Source organism: Nyctibius grandis, chromosome 13 (assembly GCF_013368605.1).
Source record: "Nyctibius grandis isolate bNycGra1 chromosome 13, bNycGra1.pri, whole genome shotgun sequence".
Classification (NCBI taxonomy): Eukaryota; Metazoa; Chordata; class Aves; order Nyctibiiformes; family Nyctibiidae; genus Nyctibius; species Nyctibius grandis.
The window spans coordinates 8,926,309-8,944,945 of NC_090670.1; the positions used below are offsets into that span (position 1 = coordinate 8,926,309).

The following is an 18,637-nucleotide window of genomic DNA, read 5'->3' on the forward strand; positions in this document are numbered from 1 at the left end:
CAAACTGAAACCAAATCCCTATGAAACCAGGACACCATGTCCCTAAGCACCACATCTACATGTTTTTTAAATACCTCCAGGGATGGTGACTTCACCACTTCCCTGGGCAGCCTGTTCCAATGCTTGACAACCCTTTTGGTGAAGAAATTTTTCCTGATATCCAATCTAAACCTCCCCTGGCACAAACTGAGGCTGGTTCCTCTTGTCCTATCCCTTGTTACCTGGGAGAAGAGACCAACACCTGCTTTGTTACACCCTCCTTTCAGGTAGTTGTAGAGAGCGATAAGGCCTCCCCTCAGCCTCCTTTTCTCCAGACTAAACACCCCCAGTTCCCTCAGTCGCTCCTCATCAGACTTGTTCTGCAGACCCTTCACCAGCTTCGTTGCTCTTCTTTGGACTCGCTCCAGCACCTCAATGTCTTTCTTGTAGTGAGGGGCCCAAAACTGAACACAGGATTCGAGGTGCGGCCTCACCAGTGCCGAGTACAGAGGGCAAACTTTACCTCCCAGCTGAATGATTTTGCTGGGATGAACTATCATATAGCCTGTTCCACGAGCTAAAAATGAGACCAGCACAAGGTCTCTCCCTGAAGACAGCAAAACCTGCAGCCTGAGAAAATGAGTCCAAAATGAGGATCAAAAGCTCAGCACCATATAACACCACGGGATAAATAGCCACACCACCGAGCATCCAAACGGCTCAATATTGCCTGTGATGCATGAGATAAGCCAAGAAATCAACATTGCTCTTCTGAAAACAACCACGGCCAAAGGGTTTCTGTCCTGTGCCTTTGGCTCATGAGTCTCTGGGCTGCATTCAGTAACATCTTCAAACCCTTTGCAGCAAATGCAAGCCAGGGTTTTGCTTTAATGACAGCTGAGGATCTCCTGCATTGCAGTGGAGCCGGTGCTGGGACTTGGGGGAGACAGTTGTCATGCGAGGGGGTGACGGCCCCAGGAAAGAGCTATTTGGAGATCGTCATATTTTAATCTTTTAAAAATCTTTTTTCCGAAATGCTGCAGAAAATCTTTGTACGGTGATATCTTCTCATACACCAGCACCTTTAAAAAAATCAAAGAATTGGAGAAAAAATTTCTTTCCTTTTTTTCCCACGCTCTGGTACATGGTAAAAAGAGAATAAAAAAACAGGGTCTGTAGTAGACCTGGACGGTCCATTGGGCTGCAGCAGTGAAGGCAGTGTCTCTCTTAGGCTGCCTCTGGCTTCTCTCACCCAAAGGACCAGCCCCACTGAGCAGAGGCTGTTCCTCTGTTCCAGGTGCACAACTGGTAAGCCTTTAGTAAGTTCAGAAAGCAAATCGGAGATGAAAGCTTTTCCCCACAGCACTTCAGAAATGCAAGGCAGGTACCTTTCACGCCGTGTTTCCCAGGACTGCATCCCAGCAGCAGAATGACATCCCAGCATCTCTCTGATGGAGGAATGCACAGAGTCCACGTGCAATTAAGGCCCGTTTTACTAATGCAAGCAATGCCTGGGTCCTGTGCAAGTCTCTGGGCAATTTCTGCACAGCCTGTCGCTGAGCACCCGCTCTGCTGTGCTTCTGGCTGTCCACAAAGAAGCTCTTACTCTTGGCTGGGAAAAATATACCTCCTGCCCCAGATGGTTTTGCATTCAAAACGTCTCTTTTCCTTGCTGCAGGAATCCAGCATGGATTAGCTCAGATATCTGAAACACTTCCCTCTTAATCGCTCTCTGGAAACTTTGCTTCACAGAATCACAGAATGGTTGGGGTTGGAAGGGACCTCTGGAGATCATCTAGTCCAGCCCCCTGCCAAAGGAGGTTGCACAGGGTCACATCCAGCTGGATTTTTAATATCTCCAGAGAAGAAGACTCCACAACCTCCCTGGGCAGTCTGTTCCAGTGCTCTCTCACCCCCAAAGTAAAGAAGCTTTTCCTCATAAAGAAGTTTTTCACTGCTCGCAGAGTCCTGAAAGAAACTTTCCAAACCTCAGTGCTGTGTTAGCACCAGCAGATGCACCACAGCCATCGCCGGAGAAGCCCACCAGATTACCGGTGGGAAAGACAAAGGTCACTTGGCAGAGAGCCTATGCTGGGTGCCAGAGCACCCAGGGGCTGCTGCCCACTTCCTTGGGGGGGATTTGGGCCATGGGGCAGCGAATGCTGCCAGCCCCACTGCACATGGAGCGCCTCTTGCTCCCGCATCCAGGACCCGAGCCGCATGGGAATCTCATCAAAAAGAGAGATCATCTGAAAAATAGGAGTCCCAAAAACCCAACAGGTACACGGAGAAAAGGAACCTGTTTTCTCTCAGTCTCATGCTCTTTAAATGCTTAATTGAATTTTGGTCCTATTTCAGGATAACATTATGCACTTCTGAAAATTTTCAAGCTTTGCAAATTAATCTGAATTAACAGGACATTCACAAACTGCTCTCCCATTTGCAGGTCTGGGGCCAGGTGTCCCCAAAGCTCGGGGGATAGGCAAGACCTTACAGACCAGGCGTACGACTCTCTGCCAACCTGTCCAATTTACTTTTCTCACTGCTAATCACCACAGCAATCCCAGCAAAACTCAGCAGCATAAGCTGGTTAAAGCAGCGCCGTGAGCCTGAGCACTCGCTTACACCAGCTCCCCATCTCACCTCACCCAGCAGCAGCTGTAACAGTAAATTAGATTCCCTCTAAAAGCCTTTCAGATCACCATGCCATTAAATAGCAGCTTTGGGTACGCAGAACTGAGGCCTTCCAATTAGACAATATTTTTAGTCCTTTTTTATTTTGCAACATGGTCCTGAAACTGGGACTCTGTTTCTAACGTTGAAAAAATTGGGGTTTTGATACATTCATTTTCTAGCTTTGACATCTCTGCTGACCAGCAAGACAAAGTCCTGGCAGTGACCCTTGTGGGATTTGATGACAATTAAAGGGTAAGGACTGAAAAGGATCCCACATCCTCACGTGAGAGGCTTCAAAACCCGTACAGCACTGCCCACCACAGGTATGGAAAAGCTCCTTAAAATAACTCACTACAGCCTGCCACTCTTGTGGATTTAGTGATATTGGACAAAACGTGTTGTGCAGGCTGGTGCTGTGATCCGTATCCGTGAGGTCCTGCTGAGTCCTGGGACACAGGACCAACCACCCAGGCAGCTCCAGGAGGAGAGGGACATGCACCTGCAGAGAGCTGTCACCCAGATGGGCTTTGCAGCACCCACAGATGGGCATTTCTCCTCCTGAGCTGTTAGAAATGCAGTTCCTAGGGCTCTCCTTACCCAAGCTGTGTGATTGCCCTGTTCCAGCACACAGCAGCCCTCCATCACCTGCAGCGTGGCGTTACGCCGGCCATGCTCGCACCCAGCACGACGCAGCCAGGCTGTCACAGACCACGACAGACACCACAGCAATGTCTCTAAAGTGAAGCCAAAAGATGTAGGTCAACCTGTTTGCAAGCAAAGCAGCTGCTCACAAAAGGAGGTGGCCTGTCCCCTGCCTGCCATTGAGGAAACACAGACTCCTCCGTCCATCCCAAACCATGCTGGCTACCCAGCGGGGCCAGGCATGCCCATGATCCTGCAAACAGACCTGCGGAGTAAGGAGGGAGGCATCACAAATATTTTTCACCCTTTGGCCCACCCTAGTGCCCAGTGTCCCAACAGGGCTGGAGGTAAAGCTTTAAGCCCTGAAAATCAGATTTCAAAGTCTTAGGTTTTCTGAAGAGCTTTGTTAAAGCACACACCTCCCGGTGCCCAGGGCTCAGCGTCGTGCTGCCCCATGCTGTCACAACAGCAGATGGTACCCACCAAAGTCATTACGAAAGCAGAGGAAAAACTATTACACTAAAGCAATTAGAGTTTTAGAACCCACAAATTCCTCCACAGGGAAAGCCAATCTCCAAACGTTGCCAGTCCAGCAACAAACCCAACCCATTTCTGCAGGAAAAAAACGTGCAGTGCTGCCAAATCCACCCTGTTCTCCAGCATACACGCAGCAGCTATTCACCCAGGGCAGGCAGATGGGTGCAACTGTGATGCTCCTCAGGTTCCTCCCACCTCTTGTGCAACATCAGCATGGGCAGGTTGGGGTGAGCTGCCTTCTCCCACGGTTGCAGCATCCCGAGCACACCCGGCAGCAGCTCCCAGCCCAAAGCACCGCAGCCCACTGCACTGGGATAAAAACGAAGACCCGTGGGAAAGACCTCATAGTGGGAAAACATAAACAAACACTATTTAAATCAAAAGATAACAGGAGAGCAGTGTACCCTCCCAGACGAGCCCACCTGCCTCTCTTAAAAAACCACTGGTTCAAGCCCCGTACACTAGCCTGCTCCCAAACCCACGTTGCACTCCCTGTCCCTCTGCTTCTGCCCCGAGACTGCTGCTCCCCTGAGCACGGGGCCATGCAGAGCACGAGGAAGACGATCATCTGCCATGCTCGAGCCCCCATCCAGGCTGGGTCATGAGGCTCTGCTTGGACAACAGCACAGGCGAAACAACAGCCTATCTATTAGGGTATTGACTCTCCACCAGCAAGCAACTTGGCTGGCATTTTAACAGCACATCCAATCACATTACTTCAACAGAAACATGCCCAGAAACACCAACGCAAGGCTCTGCCTTTGGCCAAGCACGGGCACAAAGAGCCCAGCACAAGGAAAGCCCCAAGTAAAGGTCCTCACCCTCAGTGCCCTGCTTGTCCCCCTGCCCTCCGCCAGCCTGAGCACAAACCCCACTGGACAGAAACCACCAGAGAGAGTTTGAAGGAAAGGTTTAGCAAGGGAGTTACCCATTAACCACGAGGGGGGAATCTTAAGAAGTCAGATTAAATTATCACCTTTATGTATTCATTTGCAAAGCTTAAAAAAATCCTTATATTTGCTGTATAAACAAGGGGTCACAAGACAGCTGGAGGTATTCATGTGGGGAAGTATAGAAAAGGACATTTGTATTTTAAACTTTTATTGCCTGAAAAACAGTAGCCACCTGTCTTCTAGTGTTCTGCATTTGTACACCATATAAACGTCCCAATGTTTTTATTATGTTATTAATGTTTTTCTGAGATCCTTTTCTCCCAGAATTACAACAGGTATAATCCAAGTGATGCGAATGTACAGAAAGTGAAAGAAAAACATTTCATTCGAGGATTTTCTTAAAAGAGCAGCTAAAGGAAAACTATCATAAAACTTTTGTATTTTCAGTCTGTTCAGGCTGGCTCTCATCTAAAACAATACCAAGAGAAGAAAACGGCAAATCCCGCTGGTTTGGCTCCGCTTTAACTGCTCTGCTCGTCCCTGTGCATTAACATGAGCCCCGCGGTGTTTCCCGTTGCACGGCGGAAGCCAAGCCCAGAGCACCCGCCAGCCCAGTGCTCGAGCCACACTGTGCTGGGCTTTCGCTTCTCACGGCACCGACGGCCAGCGCACAGACACACACGCTGCTCCATCTCTGCCCGACGCAGCCGGCCCTGCAATGCTTCCCCCGTGCTTCCACTGAAACACTTGCGGGTTCGCCAGCACCCGGGACGTGGTGTTTGCTCACTTCCTCAGAGACAAAGCTCAACTCAGTGCACGCACCCACGCTCACAAAGCAGCCAAGGAGACAGGGGTGATCCGAATAGTAAAAATGTTGATTCTTTAGAGTAGCTAAAGAGAGAAGAGGAAATAGCACGGACCACGCGTACGTATAAATGTATTTTCTCAGACTGTACAGCTGTTCCCCAAAACTTAGCGAGCGTTTTACAGCTTATCTATTTACAGCCTCATCTGTTTCAACCCTGTAATGCACCTACATGGAAAGCCTAGCAAAGCCCAAATTTTAAAACATCCCAAAGGGCCAAGTAGGTGAAATATACAGAAAATAGGAGGCAGAGTCGATCTGGAGGACTGATTAAAAGCTAAAGAGGGGAAAAAATGAAGCATACCATTACCCTTTGGACATACTAGTCACGGTCATGTCACTTCCGAGACTGGCAACAGCCCAGGGCAGAGAGGTACCACGTCCCACCTCAATGTGCAATCTGGAAATGCAAGGATACTTCGCAGACAGCAAAGAGAACTCCCCATTTTTAACTTTGCTCATGAAACCTGACAGTACATGGGAGAATTTAAATGGCAACTGAGAAAATTCACTTGGCAACCCATATGGGCACATGGAACAGAGGAATTTCTTTCCATAGAAAAGCTTTTCCAAAGCCAGGGATACAAAAATCTCAGGCCAGGGCTCTCTCAAATTGGGTAGTCTTTAAGAGCTTTTTTTTTTTTTTTAAATAGCACATTTGTGACACCTCACTTTTTCTGTCCCCAGTTCCTGCACTGCCATCTGATCCCGTTTACACGCTCTAACTCAAGCATGCAGGAAGGCTACAGAGCTTCATTTTAAAAAGTTGAGTTTCACACATAATTCATCATTGCAGCAACCTGGATGTAAGAAAGAGCAAGGAAAAATGGGAAACCCTGAGCTTGGCTATCCAGCACCTGGAACCGCCATAACCCTGTACAAAGACAGAATAAAGTCTGCACCCCAAAGGCTTTGCACTCAAAAGCACAGGAGAGAGGGAAGAGGTGGAAACAGAACTGGGGGAGGAAGAGCAAACAGGGAGACGGTGTGAGTCAGCACACGACAGCAGTCACAACACGGCGCAGCCTTGCTGCTGCCAAGAAGTTTGTAGGCTTCTCAGCAAAGCCACATTTTGGGAGGAAATCAGAAGGGAGGCAATGATGCAGCTCTCACCAGGTGATGGGGAGCTTGTGCCCATGAGCCTGCTGCAAACCCAGCACTCAGCTGGATGCAAGAGCAGGGCCCAGGGCAAGCTGCACAGAGATGCGCTATGGTAAAACCACGAGGATGAAAAATAATCAATAAAGCTGGGTATGAGCAGGCCACAACTATTTTTACACTGGCCAGAGAGAAGGAAGTTTGAAAACACAAGAGGAATGCCCAGAGAGGAATCCTGGCCATGCTGAGGGCACAAAAACACTGAGCTTGAGACCATGGGGGAAACGTCTGCACCTGGGACAGGGGAGAGAGACGGGCTGTAAGATGGACACACAAACACACCAAGCATTTTGCGAAATGCCAAGAGAGGAAAACCTCCTGAGGGGGAGGAGGAGGAGGAGCAGGGGAAGCAGGGAGAGGGAAGGGGGTCAGGGGCTGGTCCAAGGTGGTGCAGGGGCAGGTAGGATGGGGGATGCCGGTTTTGCCCACCTGGGGATGGGGCTGTGCTGGAGGCAGGTGAGCGCAGAGACATGGGAATGTCCCGTGTCATGGGAAGCAGGGCTGGTGCGAAGGCTGGGGCTGTGTAGCTGTGAGAGGCGGGAGATGGGGACAGGGAGGCCAAGAGGGGATGGCGGAGAAGGTATGTGCTGCAGACAGGAGAGAGGAGACCCGTGGGCAGCCAGGAAAAGAAGGATGAGGTGAGGAGAAGGGGCTCAGAAGAAGGCTCAGAGCAATGCTCTGCACAGCCCTCCCACGGGCAGCGGGAGAGCAACCTCTGGAACAGGACCACTCCTGACAGCTCCAAGGTGATGTCCCCAGGGCTCCAACCTGCCCAGTGGGGAGGAGCTGTTAGCTGATGCCTTCAGCAGGGTACCCCAGCACCTCCTTTCCCCCTGCAGGACTCGTCCTATACCCTGGAAACAAACATTTCCCCAGCTGTGGTCCAGGCAAGCAGACTCTCCCCTCCCCAGTCCCCAGCACCCCCACAGCAAGCTGCAGGGCTCACTCCGTCTCTTTTACACCCAGAAACAGGTACGTGGGGCAAAGCGAGCCCAGCGGCTGGACAGCAGGAGACACAGCTGCAAGAACATCATTTCCAGGGCTCTCATCAGACAGCGGTCTGGGTGAGAGTCTCCACGGTCCCATCTCCGTACAGGAGTTATGTGGCGGCCTGCACCACGATCCAGCTCTGAAAGACAGCGCAGGCAGCACAAGGCTGCTGTACCCCTCTCTCTCCCTGCTCTACGTTAAATGGAGACGGAATCTGACAGGAGCTCTCAGAGCAATAAAAAGCCACGTGGTGGGGAAGGGGAGGACGGGTACACAGAAAACACTTGCAGTGGAAATGACTCATGCTTTCCATCTGAAAGCGCGGAGCAAAAGCCTGTCCCCTCCCCTGTGCTTCCCTCCACCCTGCTCAAGTCCTGCGCAAAAGCCTCTCCCTGACCCACACCTCTCTCCTCCTGCAACGATGGCCCCGGGTGGCAGCAGAACCTCATCTGAGCACTACGAAGGGCAGACTGAGTTCTGGGTATTTTGTAACTTGGATGTGTCCTTTGTCAATGTAATGCCCAGTTCTCTAGTGACAAAGCAAGCGTTTGCAGTTATCAGCACTGTCTCCAAGAGTGGCGTAGCATCAGTGCAAGACACCAGCTTGGAGAAGGCTTGAAGAAACAGTCAAAAAATGGATGTCAGTGTAGACATACAAACATTTACCTGTCATTACTGTTTAGGCCTGGCAAATAAAACTAATTCAGGCCTTGAAACACCTTCAAACTGGCTCAGGAATTACAGGAACTCAGAATAATCAGCTTATGGCTCTTCATTTCCCTTCCACTTATTTAGGAGAGGACTCCACACTTCACAGCCTTTATCAGATCACATTTTGAAACTTAGTTCTGCAGCCACGAGAGCCAAGAATGCTGTTTTTTCCTGAAAGCTCAAGATTCTTGCATAATCACTTAAGCAAAGGAAACAGCCGTCAGAAAGAAGCTGCATTGCAATGAAGCAGCGAGAGTTCACTGCCAACCCTGAGCGGCCCAGGCTGAGAGGCAGTGCTGCTGCTCCAGCCCACGTGCACTTCACCTTCACACATCACCTCTCAAAACGATGCCCTGAACAAGCGCAGTCACAGAATCACAGAATCGACTAGGTTGGAAGAGACCTCTGGGATGATCGAGTCCAACCTTTGACCTAACACCACTGTATCAACTAGACCATGGCACTAAGTTCCACATCCAGTCTTTTCTTAAACACCTCCAGGGATGGTGACTCCACCACCTCCCTTCCCTGGGTAGCCCACTCCAACGTCTAATAACCCTTTCTGTGAAGAAATTTTTCCTGATGTCTAACCTGAACCTCCCTTACATAGCTTGAGGCTATGTCCTCTTGTCCTATCGCTAGTTGCCTGAGAGAAGAGGCTGACACTCCCCTCCGCCTCATTTCAGGTAGTTGTAGAGAGTGATAAGGTCTCCCCTGAGCCTTCTTTTCTCCAGGCTAAACAATTCCAGTTCCCTCAGCTGCTCCTCATAGGACATACCCTCTAGACCCTTCACCAGCTTTGTTGCCCTTCTCTGGAACAGGAAAATAGTCAATAGGGAAAGCACAAACAGAGGCAAATGGTAGCTCGGGGCATGGCATATCTCTGGCATAAGCAAACACTCAGGGTGATCCAGCACCCCTCCTGCACATGGCAATGAATTAGGGCAAGCATCTGAGACTGCTTTCAGTACCCTTGTCCCCTGTGCCCTGACCTTCCTCAGGATCACTGAGTGCTTCTGTGTGACACCAGTGACAGCTCAGTACAGACTGCCACGGCACCTCCAGTCCCCAGACACAACACCCGAAGTCCCACGTGTCCCTGCCCACACACAGGTACATCCTGGCTCAAATCCAGCCCTCCTGCACAAGGAGCAGAGGGAGGGCTCAGCGTATCTCTACGTCAGTGGACCTGCACCTGCATCCAGCTGAGCATCTGCCGCAGAGCACGAGAGATGAAAACACGGCACGGCTTTGATTTTCTCCTCTGAAAACAACAGCGTTAATAGAAATTGGCAAAAGGGTGCTGGTTTCTATGAGACAGCTGAATTTCTGCCAGATATGACTTCTCAAAACATTCTGTAAGCACAGGCATGCTAAAAAAGGAAACCAGTACTTACAATGACAATAATACATGTTATTTATATAAGTTCTTAACTGGAGCATCCCAAAGTGCTTTTCAAATGTCACTGGTATTTCATCATTTATTTATGTAGTATCAGTTTTATATTTAGCATCCAGTTCCAGAATAGCCAGCTTCTGAACATCTTAGAGCAATTAATTGCACATAAGCAGAACCCCTCCCTTTCCTGCCTGCTCTTAAAAACTCTTGTTTTTCACTCAAGAAACCACTCGCGCGCGGGGCCAAGCCAAATGCGCAGCCACTCCCCGAAGGCAAGCAGGCGAAACGCTCCTCGCCTTTGCCGGGGCACCAACCAAGCCAGGCAGCAGTGAAGCGACTTGCCCGAGCCCAAACAGCAACAGCGGGGAAAAACAGCAGGAAGTCGCAAGACACTTTTGGGTTGCCTTAGCGAAACAGCGAACACGCCCAGCAGAGAAGTCAAACCCCAGAGATGTCAGTGGCGGTTTCACCAGCTCAGGAAGTTTGTCTCAGCCCGCATCTATGCTTCATCAGCGGGCTGCATGCCTCGGACGCAGGTGCAGATGGCTGCAGCGGCTGCAAAGTTAAACTCTTTTCTCCCCAGCAAACGCAGCGGGGCCTGTGGACGGGCCCTGCAACGGAGGGGCCCTGCAACGGAGGGGCCCTGCAACACTTCAACCCACCCACAGTGAAAACGCCATTGTCGACAGAAGCACCTCAGAGTTTCCCCAGATGAAGACATCCCTACAAGCTCCAGCATTATGCAAAGGGACAAGGGGGCACTTAGGGCTCCCTGGGCACAGAGGAAAAGGCAGAACTGTGAGGGAAACCTGTCTGAGTTGAATGCAACTTTCCTGGACCCCCAAACTGCAGCTGTCTCTTGGCAGCTGAGCTTGCCTCCCTGAAAAGCAGCTTTGTGGGCGTTCAGCCCACCCCAGCCAGTACCATCGTCTCCCTTCCAAGGGATGAAGGCTCCTTTCCTCTCTCCTGACTGTGCCTTTCCTACCTGCCCCTATCATAAACCCAGCCCCTGCCAAGCTTCTCGTCTCCCTGTGCCCCTCCAGCCCTTTCCAGCTGGCACAACGTTTCCCTCGAGTCCCCGCTCCAGCTAACCCTGTGTCCCTGAGGGCCGAGCCACAGAGCCGCAGGCTTGGCAGGCTGGCAGAGCCCTGGCAGGCGCAGGGCCAGCCACCATCCTGAGCTGCGGCTTCCTCCAGACCTGCCTGGAGATGTGCCCTGCTCCGCACGCAGAGACTGCAGTGCACCTCCAACCCACGTCCCAGGCTCCTGACCACTGCCAAAATACAGTCATATATATATATATATATATGCCATTACAGAGAGCAACGTATGGCACTTTGACGTGACCAGCTCCTAATACCCGTGCAGTGTGCCCACTCTGGGGACAGAGGGGCCGGGCTGTGGTGGGGATGTCACCCAGCATGGAGCCAGGAGCAGGATGACGGAGCCGGGAGCGCTCTGGATGGAAACAGGCAGGGTCTCCTTCCAGCTGCAGCCACTCCCCAGGGACAGTCCTGTGGCAGGAGATATTAATAGGGGAGAGAAAAAATTGCATTTCAGCAAGAAAGGAAAGAGGGGTGAGAAAGGGGTCAGGAACAAGCAGACCTGACCCCATTAGAGAAGGAGCAGGAGGCAGGGAAAAGCTGTAAAGGTAAGTCAGGGCTGTGCAGAAGGAAAGAGAAGCCAGCAAGGGAGAGCTTTGATTTGTACTTTTTAAGGGAATGAAAGAGATGGAGGGAGGTGGTGGCAGGGAAACATACTCCAGCATTTCTGAGATGACAGCTGTGGCCACAAAGGCATATGAAAACACCCTTTTCTTCCTTGGACAGAACAGGAGTGAGGAGGCCAATTAATCAGGGAAGCTAAAGCACATGTGTGCCTGAAGCCTGTTCAGCTGCTGTGGGTGACTGTGACTTGCATTCTCAGGCCACAGAAATGTCAAAAGCTTTGTGTAATTTTGCATCATTAGAGATAATAAATCAGTGTGCAAAGGGCTAAGTGAAATGCTGTAAGAGCCACTAAGCTGCACATATAAAAGGATACTACAATACACACTATAGCAGGTAGTCCAGGTTCAAATACTCCTGGTCCTGGGGGGGGGGTCTCTGCAGAGAGAGAAGATGATGAAACAAAGCCCAAGAGCCATCCCCTCACCGCATTCTGAGTGCACCAAATCTCCAGCCGCATTGCTGGCATTAGCTGCAGGCACCACCACCAACCATCTGTCCCAGGCGTTTCACTGCATTGACAGTGGCAGGTTGGGGCAGATGCTGTCAATGCAGGGACACCTGCATTTTCATGACGCTGTCCCTGGCACAGAACAAACCACTCTCAGCCTTGCCCAGCAAGTGCCAAAATCACGGCCACACGGCTAGCAAAATGTGCTAAGAGGTATACGCACATGTGTGTAAGGGCTGGGTGCTTTGCTCTCTTCCTAGAGATTTCCTAGGAGGACATATATATTTAAATGATGCTTTGGGAAGGATAAGATTTAGTGTCCATCAAAAGCTTGTAGTAGCTTCCAAAAACCTCAAGAAATGGATGCATTGACTACATCTTGTCCTATAGCACCCATGCCTCAGCACACAAGCGTGCATGGGGGAGTAAGGTGTTGCTTCATCTCTTCTGGACTGGGTATTGGTAGGAGACATGCCGGAGATTTGCTAAGTGGCCCCAAAAAGCTGCACAGTGTACTTGGGGCCCTGCTCCTCTCCATAAAATGGTGTCCCTCATCCACTGCACAACCAGTGTGTGCTCAGGCAGGAGCAAACCAGGCATGTGCTGCCCAGGGCCGCGCCACAGCACTCAGTCAGCGCCGAGATAAATTCAGCCCCTTACAGCACACAAGCCCCAGTTCAGGAAAGCATGTGATTAATTTTAAGAATGCTTTTAAGTGTTTTCTTGAATAAGCCCCTGTGAGCAGTAATCTCTCCGTAAGCACTTCCACAGAAGTCACCCAAGCGAGCTGTGGTGGCAGATCCCGGAGGCACCCCACCGCAGTGGGCAAAACCTGTCCCGGCTGAACTGACAGCAAAACTCCCACCCACTTACACAGGGACAGAATTTCCTCCCATGTCTCATATACATCTCTTTTTCTATTTAAAACATGCAAACACAGCGTACTGACTACACCCGAGGGGGAACGTGCATATATTCTGTGTCTCTTTTGAGCACCAAGATCACTATAAATGCTGCACATAAACAGTCCTCACATTGATCAAAGTGAATTTAGCTTATTAAAAGAGGATTCTACACAGAAAGCTGATTTTCTCTGCATGAGTATGAATTCAGACACTAATAATATAGTTTAAGCTGAAAAAACTACAGAAAGAACAAAATGCCTTTTTGCCTCCAGTCAAAACCTTCTTAATATCACCGTTAAGGAGCTTTTTATCTCCTATTTTGCGTCTGCCTGAAACACTTGTACAAGCCCAGCCTAGTCAGGATCAAACAAAACCCATCTTCTCCTGGCATGCTGCCCACCGTCTCATGGTGACGTTTCAGGGAGCACACCCCACGGCACCATGTAACACAGGAGAGCAGACACTCGGTTTGAATGGTTCTGGATGGCAAGAATTGATGCAGTTGTTTGCAAGCAGAGGTTTTCCCACATGGCAATTGCCAGGAGTTCATGTGCTGGCAGATGTGTGGCCAAGAGCTGTGAGTGTGCCTGGGTGCCACCAAGCTGTGCCTTGGGGTGCCCAGGGATGGACCACTGGGCTGGTGAACACTCAACACGGGCAAAGCCTTTGCAGCTCCTCCTTCTCAGATAAGATGCTCTGGATTTGCATCCTTTGTAAATCTCTAAGTCGAAGCAGCAAATGTATCTTCAGTTAATCCGTATAGAAATGATCTAAAGAAAATCAGAGTAATTGTGGGAGACTTAAAATTGCTACCAGATGACTAGTTTTGGCAGCACTGTGGGAAAATGGGTTGGCTGGGTTTTGTCAAGCACTTGCTCCTCTGATCTCATGTCTCCCACACATTTTATTTCTCTGTCACGACACAGAGAACGACACCTTTGGAAAACTTGCAACTGGCTTGAGACACAGCCCTCTCCTTGCGGGGGCCCAGCCGCTTCCAAGCGCATCGCTCCCAAAGAGAGGGGAGGCACGGGAAGGCCCTGGCTCACCCTTGGCCTTTCACGCACGCAGGGAAACAAGTGACCATGTGCAGCTGATTTGGGTCCTGAGGCAGAAGGTAATTTCCTATTATTTTCCTGGCAGAGCCACAAGACCCGAGATTACAGACCTCATTCACATGTGTGTGCTCTTAAACTGTTCAATTCTACAATGCCCCACAATGCTTCAGGGGGAAAGCAAGGATGGGGTGAAGGAGAGGAACACAGGCTACACGGGCATCTCTGCCAGAGCAGGGGACCACACAGCAGAGCACATGTGTGCCTCCTCCTGTCAAGGGCTGAGCTCCACCTTGCAACACTCCTGCAGCTGCCCAGGTCCCATGTCAGCCAGCGCCTCAGTGCAGGTTTCTCCTGCCTTGCCGTGCGACTTTCCCATTAATATTCAGCAACATCCTGAGCGTGGAGAGGATGAGAGGAGGGAGATTGCACTGAAGGTCTGAGCCAAAATCGCCCGTGTCTATCCACTGCCAAAGGTCCCTGGCTGCTCTCCCTGAGGTTTAGCCTGGATGTCTCTCACAGGTATCACCAACGCTTTATACTCTGGCTCTGAAGTTGCACTTCTAACACAGTATTTTACGTTTGGTGCCCCAAGGTTTAAAAGCTGCAGGTAATCTCTTGGTTACGAATGGTTTAAATTACCACACTTCAGCTCTGACTGTTCCTCTCTAACCAAATCTTAGTATTTTCCTTCATCTTTTAGAGTGTCATTTATCCCACCTGCCAACTTAAAGCTTTTGCTAAATTTGTCTGTTTATTTAAACAGTGCCCTTGTTTATCTGTTACTCTGCCAAAACTCCATCCACTGAGTTATAATCAGTAGCACACATCAGGGACCATTCAAAACTGGAGTTGATACAATCTGCCCTCCAGCTTTGCAAAGAAAAGCGCGGAGAGAACCGGGGTTCCCACCCGCCCCGGCTGCCCGCAGCACCCCCGGCGCTCCCAGCTCCGCTCCACAGGGCTGTACGTGCTTTCAAGGGACTCCTGTTCAACTCTTTTTTGCTCCCCAAAACCTCCCTTACACAGCCTGTCTGTGAATGTGATGCAAAGCCAGAACGACAGCCAGGATGCTGGGAACACCAGTGCAGGAAGAAGAAACAAAAGAGCCCCAAGTGAAAGCTGTACTTCATCCTTCCCCATCCACGGGGACTGAAGTGCCTCTGAGCTCTCCACCACAGCCTATGCTTGCTTACTTTTGCTGCTACACCTCAGGATTACCGTGACAGGAACAGCACTGACTGCATCCTAGCAGCTGGTCCAAAGGGCAATCGGTGGAACACTGGTACCCCAGAACACCTTGGAAAGCGACAGCCTCCCTTTGCTGCTGCTGTCTGACCATCCAACGCTCCCCTTTCACAGGTACAAAAGAGTGAAGCTCTGCCAGAAGTCACCGACCAAACTGCCACTGACTTCACCTCAGCTTTGAGCACCAAAGAGAAGCGTAAATATTCTCCTGGTGATAGACAAGCACAAATGGAAAACCGGGAACAGAAACAACACGCCACAAGCTTCACTGCACCTGCAGGACAGCCCTTTCGGAGCTGCATCGTACCAGACATCACGCTCGCTCAGGCTGTTCACGCCGGAGCACAGCTCTCCTGGCTGGAGGTGCATCTCCTTTAATGCACAAATTATGGCTCCATACAAGCTGACTACTTCCATGACGTTAAAAGCTTTCCTCGCTGAGACGTTTTCATTTACTAGTATTTAATTCACCGACTACAAATGGCTTCTTACTCCAGACAGTTCCCTGTCTCAAGGGAGTGCCTTGAATGCCCAAAAAGGCCGAGCTCAAGCTACACATCGTAAGAGCTGTACAGTGCCCGCTCCTCCTGCGGCTGAAGTTACGTGCTCTGGTACACACAGCATTAGCTCTGCTCCCCACCTCTTCATCTCATCCATGCTTACCACCACAGACCCCTGCAGTCTCAGCTACGATTGCCCCAAGGCAAGCAGACAGCCAAGGCACCTGACAGGATCACCGAGGGACAGGCAGGGTGTCCCCAGGGTCTCAGGGAATATTAAACTACTCACATGCTCTTATTGACTTAACGTCACCTGCTGTGTCCAGGCTGCAGGGAGGGGATGGGATCCTGCAAAGCAAGGTCACTACTGCGACTCCAGCCTGCTTCAGACTGCCAGAAAGCCCCAGCTCCTGACACCCCAGGACACACTGCATGGTGCCAGCCTGCTCCACCCACCTTCTAAGCACCAGCCCAAGCTCCAGCTCCGCAGGTACCCATCAACCACCCCCTGCCTCCCAGGGGCACAGGTGAGCTCAGCACTGCCCCAGGTTGAGGCAGAGCTACGACTGCAGCCTGCTGGCACACAGCCTGATGCCAGGGCCTTCGGTCTCCCCCCCCTCTGCCCGGGGCAAGGAGGGGGCACACGGGTAGGGGATGTGCTCACACCATGCTCTGCAACTGCCCAGTTCACCAGCGCCAAGGCTGAGCCTCGCCTTTGGAGCAGGATCAGAAACTATGGCTTTTCGGTCTTCCCCTTTCCACCGCTCCCCACCATCACTTCCCCGGATGCCCTCCCCACCCTCCTGACAGCCAGCACACCAGCGCATAGACATCCCTTCCTTGCAAGGATGATGATCTGGTGGATGGAGAGGAACCACCTTTTCCTTGGAGAAACCTAGGGAGCACGCACCTCATCCTTTATCATTGAGGGCATCCAAAGTGCCTTCTGAGACTCTTCTATGAGCTTACACCATCTCCTTCCCCACTCCCTGAACACTGCAGTGTCTTACGGCTCTTCCTAGCGATGCAGAAGTGCTGGGATTTATCCCTCGCTGCTGAACTGTCGAAAGCAGGAAACTCTGCCAAGACCGAGGAACCAGAGACACCTGCCCTCACCCTCCTCCGGTGCTTGGCTGCGAACATACCAAGCAGCACAGCAGCTCTGGGGGATTTACCTGTCAGAAAGAGAGAGTTGGCAGGGAGAGTGCAGGCAACAAAACCCTAGAGAGGATGAGAAAGAGAGCAGCTGCTGGTGGGTGCTGGACTCTGCCGGCTCCTTTGGGTTGCTGTCAGGGCTTTATTTATTTTCATCTGCAGTCCCAGACATCCCTTCCCTCTCTGACAGAAGGCACCTGGCGCAGGCACCGAGTCAGCATTTGCCTGTAGGATACCAAAGCTCTTCAGGTCCTACACAAACAATTTCATTTTTAATGAGAGGTTCCATCAGCTCGTACAAAGCATTTGTCCCTATGTATTGTTGATGCAAGAGGGAAAGCAAATTACATGGCAGCCCATATGGATCCCTGAACAGCTGCACATGGGAAGCAATAGCCATGGCACTGGGAAAACAGACTGGATTATCACCATGGCTTTTTTCAGCTATAGAAATCAGTAAATTTACAAGAAAACTCTGTTTTTAAAAGAATTGTTTAAAATCCTCCATTTATTTAACAGCACACGCCATTTAATCTGTCAGTAGAGAACTAAAAGGGATTATTCATTGAACTTGTACTGCACTTTCTGCATATCCCATTGACTAACCTTCCATCAAGTCAAGGTCAAAGTTGATTACACGCTAGAGTAACTCAATGAGCAACAGTGAAATACATCCAACAAAGCCCAGGGAAGCTTTGAACTGACCCCGGCACCCACCCAGGGTACAGCAGCCCACATTTGCACAGCTATAAGCACAACAAAGACAACCTGCTGCAGCATCCTACATGAAGGAATGAAACGCATCCGATCAAGCACGTGACCTTCACCCCAGACATTTGAGCGTGATTCCTGGGACACGTCGGACTCCCGGCTTACGCCAATGCCCATGCCTCTCTCTCACCTTGCCAGGCCGTGCCCTTCAGTCCTGCCCTATTTATTTGCCCGTTTTACATTGCCTGCACCCTGTGCAGGGTGAGCCCCCTTATCTGTTTGCTCAATGCCCTGCACTGATAGATCCTTCTTAATTCCTGCTCCCATCACTCAAGCACTAACCAACACCGAGTGGTAGAAGTGCCGGTTCCCCGTGCTCCTCACCTCTCTGAACTGCGCTCGGACAGGCACGGGTGACAGCAGGGGGCAAGTGGGGTGGAAGGCGGGATGGCATGACACAACACAGAGGGAGGGGAACCCAAAGAGGGGATTCTGCCCCTGCCCTGCCCTTCCCCATCCCCATCCCCTGCCTCGCTCAGCCCCGCCCTGCCCATCCCTTACCCAGCGCTTCTCAACCCCTGCCCAGCGCTGCCCTGCGCACCCCCAGCTCTGCCCAGCCCCGACCTAACTCTGCCCCTTCTCCGTGCCCTGCCCAGCCCCTTCCTTTTCCTCTTCCCTCGCCCTGCGCATCCCCTGCCCAGCTCTAGCCCTGCCCCAGCCGCTGCCGGGCGCCTCTCCGCTGCCCGCCCTGGAGCTGCCCGAGGTACAGCCGGGCCGGGCCGGGCCGGGCGGGGCTCCTAGCCGCTGCGCCCCCCGAGCTGAGCCGAGCCGAGCCGAGCCGAGCCGCGCTCACCAGGACGAAGGAGCTGCGCACCGCCTCCGAGACGCTCTGCCGCAGCTCGGCGGCCGTGCCCGGCTTGCTGAGCCGCTTCGTGAACTTCCTCACTTCCGACATGGCGACATGGTCCGCGCCGACCGCAGAAGGGCCGCGCCGAGCCGAGCGGAGCCGAGCCGCGGGCTCCTGCTTCCCGGCCA

The 18,637-nt window shown here is 51.5% G+C and overlaps 1 protein-coding gene across 9 annotated transcripts in view; it reads right to left on the reverse strand.

Annotated features, from left to right (window-relative positions):
- DOCK11 (dedicator of cytokinesis 11) overlaps positions 1 to 18,637 on the reverse strand; it is an 88,418-nt gene extending 69,781 nt beyond the window's left edge. For all 9 annotated transcript variants that reach the window (XR_011049162.1, XM_068412018.1, XM_068412024.1 and 6 more), the window contains exon 1: positions 18,456 to 18,637. Coding sequence is in view for 8 of the 9 variants with exons in the window: in XM_068412018.1 (XP_068268119.1) it covers positions 18,456 to 18,557 (102 nt within the window). In the remaining variant the exon portion in view is untranslated. The remainder of the gene's footprint in view (positions 1 to 18,455) is intronic.